Source organism: Mobula birostris, chromosome 11 (genome assembly GCF_030028105.1).
Source record: "Mobula birostris isolate sMobBir1 chromosome 11, sMobBir1.hap1, whole genome shotgun sequence".
Classification (NCBI taxonomy): Eukaryota; Metazoa; Chordata; class Chondrichthyes; order Myliobatiformes; family Myliobatidae; genus Mobula; species Mobula birostris.
Window position 1 is genome coordinate 43464647 of NC_092380.1, and position 10795 is coordinate 43475441.

Genomic DNA, 10795 nt, shown 5'->3' on the forward strand with positions numbered 1-10795 from the left:
ATTGCAATGGTAGGGTCATGTGCTGCAAACTCACAGTTTTGGGCTTGTACACATGTTGTGCCAGTGCAATATTTGAGCGGGTGTGCTGTCTGATGTGTGTGCACACTTCCTCAGTGTTTGGGTTAGTACAGTGTGTCTGTACAGTCTTGGGGATCAGTACCGTATGGTGCGTTATTTGTGTGTGATGTTTAGGTCTGTGTGCTGTCCCCACACGGTGTAAGAGCTGTGCGTCGTCTGAGCACGCGTGTGCGTCCTGCTGACCAGAGGCACCAGCTACATCTCTAACTCTGTTTCTCCCTCTCTTTTCAGTATTTTGCTTTGCTGCTGTTCATCTTCCTCCTGGAGATCCTGGCTGGCATCTTGGCATACATCTATTACCAGCAGGTAAACGCTTGTACCCATTCCCGGAGCATGGGGCCCTGCTGTGCTGGGGCACTGTGCTTCGATGCCTGAGGACTGAGGAGATGGAGATGGGCAGAGACATAGTTGGTGCCAGTGGTTCCATCTCTCCCAGTTCCTCAGCCCTGTTTCAAGAGGAATAGTGCTTGCTTTTTCTGAGTGCTGAGCTCAGAATTGCATCCCAAAGGACACAGACAAAGGCAGCGGCTTGCTCCTCACCCCGCAGGGTATTCCCAAGCCACTCTAGCAGCGTAGGGACATGATGTCGGCCCTCACAGGAAAACACCTGCTTTATAGAAACATAGAAAAGCTACGGCACAATACAGGCCCTTCGGCCCACAATGCTGTACTGAACATGTACTTACTTGTTGGTATCCAATGGGGGTGCGCCATTAAGCGAGACTCTCCTCGGGCAGTGTGGTAGCTAAAGAGGCAATCTCTCTCAGCCATCTGCCCTTCACAGAGATCCGAAGAGCCATCCACGCAAAAACTCAAAGCTGAAACAGGAGCCTGACAACCAGCACATGGCAGCCTCCCTGTAGTCCACACATTGACTTCAGTCAGATACACTGAACTAGTCCATTGGGTCAGATTTTATAATGGAATGTTAACTCCCGGTCCCCGGCTTTCTCTCTTTTAAAACTAATTTTATATACATGTTTATGACATAATTTTAAATTAAAATATTATTCCCCTACCCCCCCATCCACTGTCTCCTGCAAACTTGTCACCAGTCCCAACCACAGAAAAACAGAGTGGGTCTGTACACTCTGCCATCTGGTGATAGGGCCTGATAGAGCAGGTCTGTACACTCTGCCATCTAGTGGTGGGCAGTGATAGAGCAGGTCTGTACACTGCTATCTGGTGATAGGGCCTGATAGAGCGGGTCTGTACACTGCCATCTGGTGGTAGGCACTGATGTAGCAGGCCTAGACCCCAGACTAATTATTGTCACAGGCTCTGAGATACAACAACTGGCTTTTGTGTGTGTTCCAGACAGATCATTCCATTCAGGTAGTACAAAGTGGGGGGAGGGGAGACCCAGAATATAAAGTGCAATGCAGAAAGATGGATAAAGTGCAAAGTATTAGTTTATAATTGTCACATTTACTAAGATACAGGGAGAACCTTGTATAGCATTTGTACAGATCAGATCATTACACAGTGCATTGAACGAGAGTAATGGTAAAGTAATAACAATATAGAAGAAAGTGTAAACGCTATCGAAAAAGCGCAGTGCAGGTAAATGATAAAGTGAAAAGTCAAAGGGAGATTGTTAGGCCAGCATCCCATCTTATTGGACAAGAGAGTTGTTCAAGAATCTGATAACAGTGGGATAGAAGCTGGTCTGAGCCTGGTGGCCTGTGTTCTTTTGTCCCTTCTGCCTGATGGATATGGGGAGAGAAGAGAGAATCTCTGGGGTGGGAGGGCTCCTTGATGGCTACATCCCTGAGGCAATGGGACAGGTAGACAGATCGATGGAGAGGAGGCTGGGTTTGTGACAAGCTCTCTGCAGTTTCTTGTGCTCTGTGAGTAAACTATGGCATGCCTTGTTGATCAGCATTAACTTCCCCTGTTTCTCTCTCCTGCCCTCGCCACCTCCCACTCACTTCCTTGCTACTTTCCGGCACAGCTGAGTGATGACCTGAAGACAAACCTGAGAGTGACGATGATTGAGAAGTACCGGGTGGCAGGGAATGAGAAGATCACCAAGGCCGTCGACAAACTGCAACAGGAGGTGAAGTCTGGGACCGAACATCACACGGGGTGGGGTGGGGTCTGGGACCGAACATCACACGGGGTGGGGTGGGGTCTGGGACCGAACATCACACGGGGTGGGGTAGGGTCTGGGACTGAACACAGGGTGGGGTGGGTCTGGGACCGAACATCACACAGGGTGGGGTCTGGGATTGAACACGGGGTGGGGTGGATCTGAGACTGAACACGGGGTGGGGTAGAGTCTGGGACTGAACATCACACGGGGTGGGGTGGGTCTGGGACTGAACATCACATGGGGTGGGGTGGGGTGTGGGACTGAACACGGGGTGGGGTGGAGTCTGGGACTGAACATCACACGGGGTGGGGTGGGGTCTGGGACTGAACACAACACGGGGCGGAGTGGGGTGGGGTCTGGGACTGAACACGGGGTGGGTGGCGCCTGGGACCGAACACAGGTGGGGTGGGGTCTGGGACCGAACACGGGTGGGGTGGGGTGTGGGACTGAACATCACACGGGGTGGGGTGGGGTCTGGGACTGAACATCACACGGGGTGGGGTGGGGTCTGGGACTGAATACGGGGTGGGGTGAGGTCTGGGACTGAACATCACACGGGGTGGGGTGGGGTCTGGGACTGAATACAGGGTGGGGTGAGGTCTGGGGCTGAACATCACACGGGGTGGGGTGGGGTCTGGGACTGAACACGGGTGGGATGGGGTCTGGGACCGAAGATGGGTGGGGTGAGGTCTGGGACTGAACATCACACGGGGTGGGGTCTGGGACTGAATACGGGGTGGGGTGAGGCCTGGGACTGAACATGGGTGGGGTGGGGTCTGGGACCGAACATCACACGGGGTGGGGTGGGGTCTGGGACTGAATACGGGGTGGAGTGAGGTCTGGGACCGAATACCGGTGGGCTGGGGTCTGGGACTGAACATCACACGGGGTGGGGTGGGGTCTGGGACTGAATACGGGGTGGAGTGAGGTCTGGGACCGAACACGGGTGGGCTGGGGTCTGGGACCGAACATCACACGGGGTGGGGTGGGGTCTGGGACTGAATACGGGGTGGAGTGAGGTCTGGGACCGAATACCGGTGGGCTGGGGTCTGGGACTGAACATCACACGGGGTGGGGTGGGGTCTGGGACTGAATACGGGGTGGAGTGAGGTCTGGGACCGAACACGGGTGGGCTGGGGTCTGGGACTGAACATCACACGGGGTGGGGTGGGGTCTGGGACTGAATACGGGGTGGGGTGAGGTCTGGGACTGAACATGGGTGAGATGGGGTCTGGGACTGAACATCACACGGGGTGGGGTGGGGGTCTGGGACCGAACATCACACGGGGTGGGGTGGGGTCTGGGACTGAACATCACACGGGGTGGGGTGGGGTCGGGTCTGGGACTGAATACGGGGTGGGGTGAGGTCTGGGACTGAACATCACACGGGGTGGGGTGGGGTCTGGGACTGAACATCACACGGGGTGGGATGGGGTCTGGGACTGAACATGGGTGGGATGAGGTCTGGGACTGAACATGGGTGGGATGGGGTCTGGGACTGAACATCACACGGGGTGGGATGGGGTCTGGGACTGAACATCACACGGGGTGGGGTGGGGTCTGGGACTGAACATCACACGGGGTGGGGTGGGGCCTGGGACTGAACATCACACGGGGTGGGATGGGGTCTGGGACTGAACATGGGTGGGATGGGGTCTGGGACTGAACATCACACGGGGTGGGGTGGGGTCTGGGACACACCTCCCCAAAAGGAGGGAGAAGACAACAGGATCTAAAAGACGCATGAACACATTTCACGGGGGCTGGATTAAGAATGGAAATAGGAGCAGAGAATTTCAAGAATAGGAGCAAAATTTAGAAAATTTGCAGTTTTCTAAATTCCTGTCCCACTTCCCTAAACATGGATTCCAGTATTTTCCTACTTGCTAACGTTAGACTAACCAGCCAGTGGTTTTCCGCTCTGTCTCGAATAAGGAAGTGACGTTGCCAGTTTTCCATTTAGCTCACTGCTGCCATTCTCCAGGACTCGGGCGAGCAGGAAGAGAGGACTGTCTGCTTCCTGCTTGATTGTTTCCAATGTCTGCCTCCCTTTTGGCTCCTGGATTGTCTGTCATTCCTTTGCATGATTTTGGAGTCTTGTATCAGGAGGGCACACACAAGATACTTGTTGAAAGTCTCTCCATTTCCTCCTTTCCTTCTGTTAAATCCCCAGACTCACCGTCTGAAGGAGGAATATTGATTTCTGCTGCTGTTGTTTGCTGTTTCTCCCTCTCAATACATTTACACCCTCTCTTTTTAAAAATAATTCTTTATTGATTTCTTCTGAGCCATCGCTAATTCTTGCAAAACTATATACTTCTCCTTCAGTCTGATACGATTTTTACCTTCATCGCTTTGCCATTTGTGTCTCGGTAGAACGTTATGAAGTATTTCCTTAAAGATCTGCTTCTCCTTGTCTGCTCAGTGTGTGGAAGGGTCAGGGGAGAGCAGCTGGAAGGAGAGGGGATTGGGGTGTGGGGGGAGACTTGGGGTGGAAGGGAATAGTGGAGTGAGGGTGGGTGTGGGTTGGAAGTGAAGGAGCCAGGGGCCAGGGGGCTGTGATTTGGGAGGGAGGAGGAGAGAAGATTTAGATGTGTGGTTCAGGTTGCAAGTCTGGTTATTGTGGGTAAGCCTGACAAAATCTGCCCTGTCACTCTGTATCTGAGGGTTGCAGCCCCTCCTGTTGTGACATGTCAGCCCCAGGGCTGTGGTTTAGGTTCGGGAGGTACTGGGCAGGCTGAACCGTGGCTCTCACTGCCCTCTCCTGTACCCCTCAGTTCCGTTGCTGTGGCAGCAACAACTCGCTGGACTGGAATGACAGCGTTTGGGTGAAAACTTCCAACGCCGGGGGCCGCGTCGTTCCCGACAGCTGTTGCAAGACGAGAACCACTGGCTGTGGCAAGAGGGACCACCCATCCAATATCTACAAGGTGGAGGTCAGTATCGGAGCAGTGCGAATCCAGCGGTGTCCGTGGGAGACCTCCGCGCCGTCGGGACGCGCTGCTGATGATTGGCAGTTCGTGTCCAGCTGTTCACTGGTGATCGGTATCGACCCCCGATTGCGTCCAGCTGTTGCTTCAAAGCTTCATGTATCCATATACAACTCTGGGATTCGTCTTCTCCAGATAGCCACGAAACAAAGAAAGAACACGAAAATCCTTCAGAGGGAAACAATAAACCCACCCCCACCCCCACCCCCGTACAAAATGGAACAGAAACATTGACACCCCCCCCCAAAAAACAACCCCTCCTCGCACAAAAAACTAACAGAACAGTAACACCCAAACACCCTCCCCTCACACAATAAAACAGAAAAGGAACGGGTGATAAAAAACACAGAATATAAAAATCGTAAGTCTGAAGAAAGCCCACAGTCCATAAACACAATAGTCCAATCCATTAACGCAGAACCACGATATCACCGACATTCATCGAAAGAGAGGGATACCACACGAGGCAGAGAGGCCTTCCCGCCCGCCGCAGCAAGCCACATGGTGATAGGCTGCTCACAGACTCCTTCCCGCCTGTCACAGCAAGCCACATGGTGATAGGCTGCTCACGGACACCTTCCCGCCTGTCACAGCAAGCCACACGGTGATAGGCTGCTCACAGACTCCTTCCCGCCTGTCACAGCAAGCCACACGGTGATAGGCTACTCACGGACTCCTTCTCCGGCAGCGATCCAGAGACAGGCAGTTGGTGCTGACACTCTCACTGGCCATGGGTTGGTGCCCTACTAACATCCAGGCTGTCAGCTGTGAGTCTAGGACAGCTCTCTCCAACACAGCCTTGGCCCTGCTCTGATGAAAGCCCCCCTCACTGGGCTGTGTTCTCTTCCAGGGGGGCTGTATCACCAAGCTGGAGGGGTTCATCATGGCTCACCTGAGGATCATCGGGGCAGTGGGAATTGGCATTGCCTGTGTCCAGGTAGGGATGCGGCTGGCGCTAGTGACGGGGGCCGGGCAGGGGCTCGTCTGATGCACCAGTGCTGCACGGGTCCAACATTATGAAGCTGAGTATTACAGACGTGCACGGCACAGGTCTGTGCTCCTTCTGCACTGAGGGTAACAGGCCTGTGTCACAGGTCTGTCTGTGTAACGGACACGGTCTCACAGGTCTGTGTGTCTGTCTCTGTGTAACGGACACGGTCTCACAGGTCTGTGTGTCTGTCTCTGTGTAACGGACACGGTCTCACTGGTCTGTGTGTCTGTCTCTGTGTAACGGACACGGTCTCACTGGTCTGTGTAACGGACACGGTCTCAGGTCTGTAGGACATGGGCACAGCAGAACAGTGTGGAGTTGAGGGTCACTTGCAACTTAGAGCAGCATGCAGAGACGGTGCCGAGTGTGAGGGTGGGGTGGGTTGTGTGGGGCTGGGACAGGTTGTGTTTCGGAGCTGGGAGGGTGGGGTGGGTTTGATGGATGGGGAGGGGTTGTGTTTCGGAGCTGGGAGGGTTGGGTGGGTTTGATGGATGGGGAGGGGTTGTGTTTCGGAGCTGGGAGGGTGGGGTGGGTTTGATGGATGGGGAGAGGTTGTGTTTCGGAGCTGGGAGGGTGGGGTGGGTTTGATGGATGGGGAGAGGTTGTGTTTCGGAGCTGGGAGGGTTGGGTGGGTTTGATGGATGGGGAGAGGTTGTGTTTCGGAGCTGGGAGGGTTGGGTGGGTTTGGGGATGGGGAGAGGTTGTGTTTCGGAGCTGGGAGGGTGGGGTGGGTTTGATGGATGGGGAGAGGTTGTGTTTCGGAGCTGGGAGGGTTGGGTGGGTTTGATGGATGGGGAGAGGTTGTGTTTCGGAGCTGAGAGGGTGGGGTGGGTTTGATGGATGGGGAGGGGTTGTGTTTCGGAGCTGGGAGGGTTGGGTGGGTTTGATGGATGGGGAGGGGTTGTGTTTCGGAGCTGGGAGGGTGGGGTGGGTTTGATGGATGGGGAGAGGTTGTGTTTCGGAGCTGGGAGGGTGGGGTGGGTTTGATGGATGGGGAGGGGTTGTGTTTCGGAGCTGGGAGGGTTGGGTGGGTTTGATGGATAGGGAGAGGTTGTGTTTCGGAGCTGGGAGGGTGGGGTGGGTTTGATGGATGGGGAGAGGTTGTGTTTCGGAGCTGGGAGGGTTGGGTGGGTTTGATGGATGGGGAGGGGTTGTGTTTCGGAGCTGGGAGGGTGGGGTGGGTTTGATGGATGGGGAGAGGTTGTGTTTCGGAGCTGGGAGGGTTGGGTGGGTTTGGGGATGGGGAGAGGTTGTGTTTCGGAGCTGGGAGGGTGGGGTGGGTTTGATGGATGGGGAGAGGTTGTGTTTCGGAGCTGGGAGGGTGGGGTGGGTTTGATGGATGGGGAGAGGTTGTGTTTCGGAGCTGGGAGGGTGGGGTGGGTTTGATGGATGGGGAGAGGTTGTGTTTCGGAGCTGGGAGGGTGGGGTGGGTTTGATGGATGGGGAGGGGTTGTGTTTCGGAGCTGGGAGGGTTGGGTGGGTTTGATGGATGGGGAGGGGTTGTGTTTCGGAGCTGGGAGGGTGGGGTGGGTTTGATGGATGGGGAGAGGTTGTGTTTCGGAGCTGGGAGGGTTGGGTGGGTTTGATGGATGGGGAGGGGTTGTGTTTCGGAGCTGGGAGGGTGGGGTGGGTTTGATGGATGGGGAGAGGTTGTGTTTCAGAGCTGGGAGGGTGGGGTGGGTTTGATGGATGGGGAGAGGTTGTGTTTCGGAGCTGGGAGGGTGGGGTGGGTTTGATGGATGGGGAGAGGTTGTGTTTCGGAGCTGGGAGGGTGGGGTGGGTTTGATGGATGGGGAGGGGTTGTGTTTCGGAGCTGGGAGGGTGGGGTGGGTTTGATGGATGGGGAGGGGTTGTGTTTCGGAGCTGGGAGGGTGGGGTGGGTTTGATGGATGGGGAGAGGTTGTGTTTCGGAGCTGGGAGGGTGGGGTGGGTTTGATGGATGGGGAGAGGTTGTGTTTCGGAGCTGGGAGGGTGGGGTGGGTTTGATGGATGGGGAGAGGTTGTGTTTAGGAGCTGGGAGGGTTGGGTGGGTTTGATGGATGGGGAGAGGTTGTGTTTCGGAGCTGGGAGGGTGGGGTGGGTTTGATGGATGGGGAGAGGTTGTGTTTCGGAGCTGGGAGGGTGGGGTGGGTTTGATGGATGGGGAGAGGTTGTGTTTCGGAGCTGGGAGGGTGGGGTGGGTTTGATGGATGGGGAGGGGTTGTGTTTCGGAGCTGGGAGGGTGGGGTGGGTTTGATGGATTGGGAGGGGTTGTGTTTCGGAGTTGGGAGGGTTGGGTGGGTTTGGGGATTGGGGGGTTGTGTTTCGGAGCTGGGAGGGTGTGGTGGGGTTTGATAGGGGGTTGGGGGGGTTGTGTTTACGAGTTGGGAGGGTGTGGTGGGGTTTGATGGGGGGTTGGAGGGGTTGTGTTTTGGAGTTGGGAGGGTGGGGTGGGTTTGATGGGGGATTGGGGGGGTTGTGTTTCGGAGTTGGGAGGGTGGGGTGGGTTTGATGGATTGGGAGGGGTTGTGTTTACGAGCTGGGAGGGTGTGGTGGGGTTGTGTTTCAGAGCTGGGAGGGTGGGGTGGGTTTGATGGGGGGTTGGGGGGGGTTGTGTTTACGAGTTGGGAGGGTTGGGTGGGTTTGGGGATGGGGGGTTGTGTTTAGGAGCTGGGATGGTGGGGTGGGTTTGATGGATGGGGAGAGGTTGTGTTTAGGAGCTGGGAGGTTGGGGTGGGTTTGATGGGGGTTGGGGGGGTTGTGTTTACGAGTTGGGAGGGTGTGGTGGGGTTTGATGGGTTGGAGGGGTTGTGTTTTGGAGCTGGGAGGTTGGGGTGGGTTTGATGGGGGGTTTGGGAGTGCGGGGACGGATTGGGAATTGGTGGGAGAGTACATCCTCACCGTTTGCTCCTCTCCACTCTGCAGATTTTCGGGATGATCTTCACCTGCTGTCTGTACCGCAGCCTTAAGGAAGACACTCCATACTAAAGCCCTCCCTCCCTAGAACCCAACACGCTCCAGCCCCTTGCTCTCCCCCTGCCACTTCTGGCCCCACACTCTCCCTCGGCTTTCCCAGCCCCGGCCCCCTGCCCCCTGCCCCCTGCCCTGCAGTCGTAAGACACGATTACGATATGAACTTGTGGCTCCTTTTCTGGGCTCTGAACTCCTGGGAGGTAAACCCAGCCTTCCCGGAGCGGGCCCCAGGATCGAAGCTCCTGATTCCCTCGGGACACACTGCCTCACCCTTGAACTCTTGACCCAGCAGGAGTGGCCATGCCCCCAGTCGGTCCCCAGCCCCTCCTGGGACTGACTCCCGGTGCTGGGTGGTGGGGTGGTCTCTGAGTTCCCGGACCGGTCGGGGTGGGGGGCGACGAAGCGGCGTTTCAGTCTCCTTGCCTTCCGCTGCGTCCCCGGTGAAGCCCAGCCAGGAGACCAACCCTCAGAAGCGTACGGGCAGAGGGGTGCCAGGTTGCTGTGTGGGCTGGCAGAGGGGATAGGGGTGGGGTTATGCTGGCAGAGACTGTGGCGTGTCATTAACACAGAGCCTAGCTGTAGCACGAGTTGCCTCTGCTGGGTGTGTGGGAGCGGGGAACAGTACAGGCGGTGGTAGAGCCTGTAACCTCGCTGTAACAGCACCGCTGCCCACAGAGACAGCTCACTGCCCTCCACCTTGTATTTTTTTATATATATTTACTGAGGAAAATAAAACCAGATCTAACACTGCCTTGTGTCTCATTCCTTTGCTGCAGCAAACAGGACTCTGCCCGAGGGCAGAATCCAATCAGGCTTACTATGGCATGAGATGTGTAGTTTTGCGGCAGTCATACATCGTAACACACAATAATAAAAACTCCGAATTACAATAAAAACAAAATAGCTCAGTAGCGCAGAAAGAAGGTACGAGTGGTGAGGAAATGCTCACGGGTTTGTGGACTGGTCAGACAGGAGGAAGCTGTTCCTGAATCATTGAGGGTGTGTCTCCAGGCTCCTGGACCCCCTCCCCGATGAGACCAGTGAGCAGAGGGCATCCCAAACAGGAGAAAATCTGCAGGTGTTGGAAATCCAAAGCAACACACACACACACACAAAGTGCTGGAGGAACTCAGCAGGTCAGGAGGTCAGGCAGCATCTGTGGAAAAGAGTAAACAGTTGACAATTTGGGCCAAGACCCTTCACCAGGAAAGGAAAGGAACAAGGGAAGTCAGAATAAGAAGATGGGTGAGGGGAGGAAGGTAGTAGGTGATAGGCAGAGGTAGGAGGAGGAGGAGGGCTGAAGTAAAGAGCTGGGAAGGTGATTGGTGAAAGTGATACAGGGCAGGAGAAGGGGGAGCCTGATAGGAGAGGACGGAAGCCACGGAAGAAAGGGTAGGGGGAGGAGCACCAGAGGGAGGTGACGGACAGGTAAGGAGATAAGGTGAGAGAGGGAATGGAGAATGGCGTAGAAGAGAGGACTGCAATTACCGGATGTTTGAGAAATCGATGTTCATGCCATCAGGTTGGAGGCGACGCAGACAGAATATAAACTGTTGCTGCTCCAACCTCAGTGTGGCCTCATCGTGGCAGAGGAGGTCATGGACTGTCATGTTGGAATGGGAATGGGAAGTAGGGTTGAAATGGGTGGCTGCCGGGAGGTCCTGCTTTTTCTGGCGGATGGAGCATAGG

The 10795-nt window shown here is 55.6% G+C and overlaps 1 protein-coding gene across 1 annotated transcript in view; it reads left to right on the forward strand.

Annotated features, from left to right (window-relative positions):
- Positions 1-9856, forward strand: part of LOC140205048 (CD151 antigen-like) — a 52698-nt gene extending 42842 nt beyond the window's left edge. Inside the window, exons 4-8 of the mRNA XM_072272155.1 lie at positions 310-384; positions 2033-2137; positions 4951-5109; positions 6014-6100; positions 9059-9856. Of these exons, the coding sequence (XP_072128256.1) occupies positions 310-384; positions 2033-2137; positions 4951-5109; positions 6014-6100; positions 9059-9121 (489 nt within the window). The 3' untranslated portion in view covers positions 9122-9856. The remainder of the gene's footprint in view (positions 1-309; positions 385-2032; positions 2138-4950; positions 5110-6013; positions 6101-9058) is intronic.
- The last annotated feature ends 939 nt before the right edge of the window (positions 9857-10795 follow it).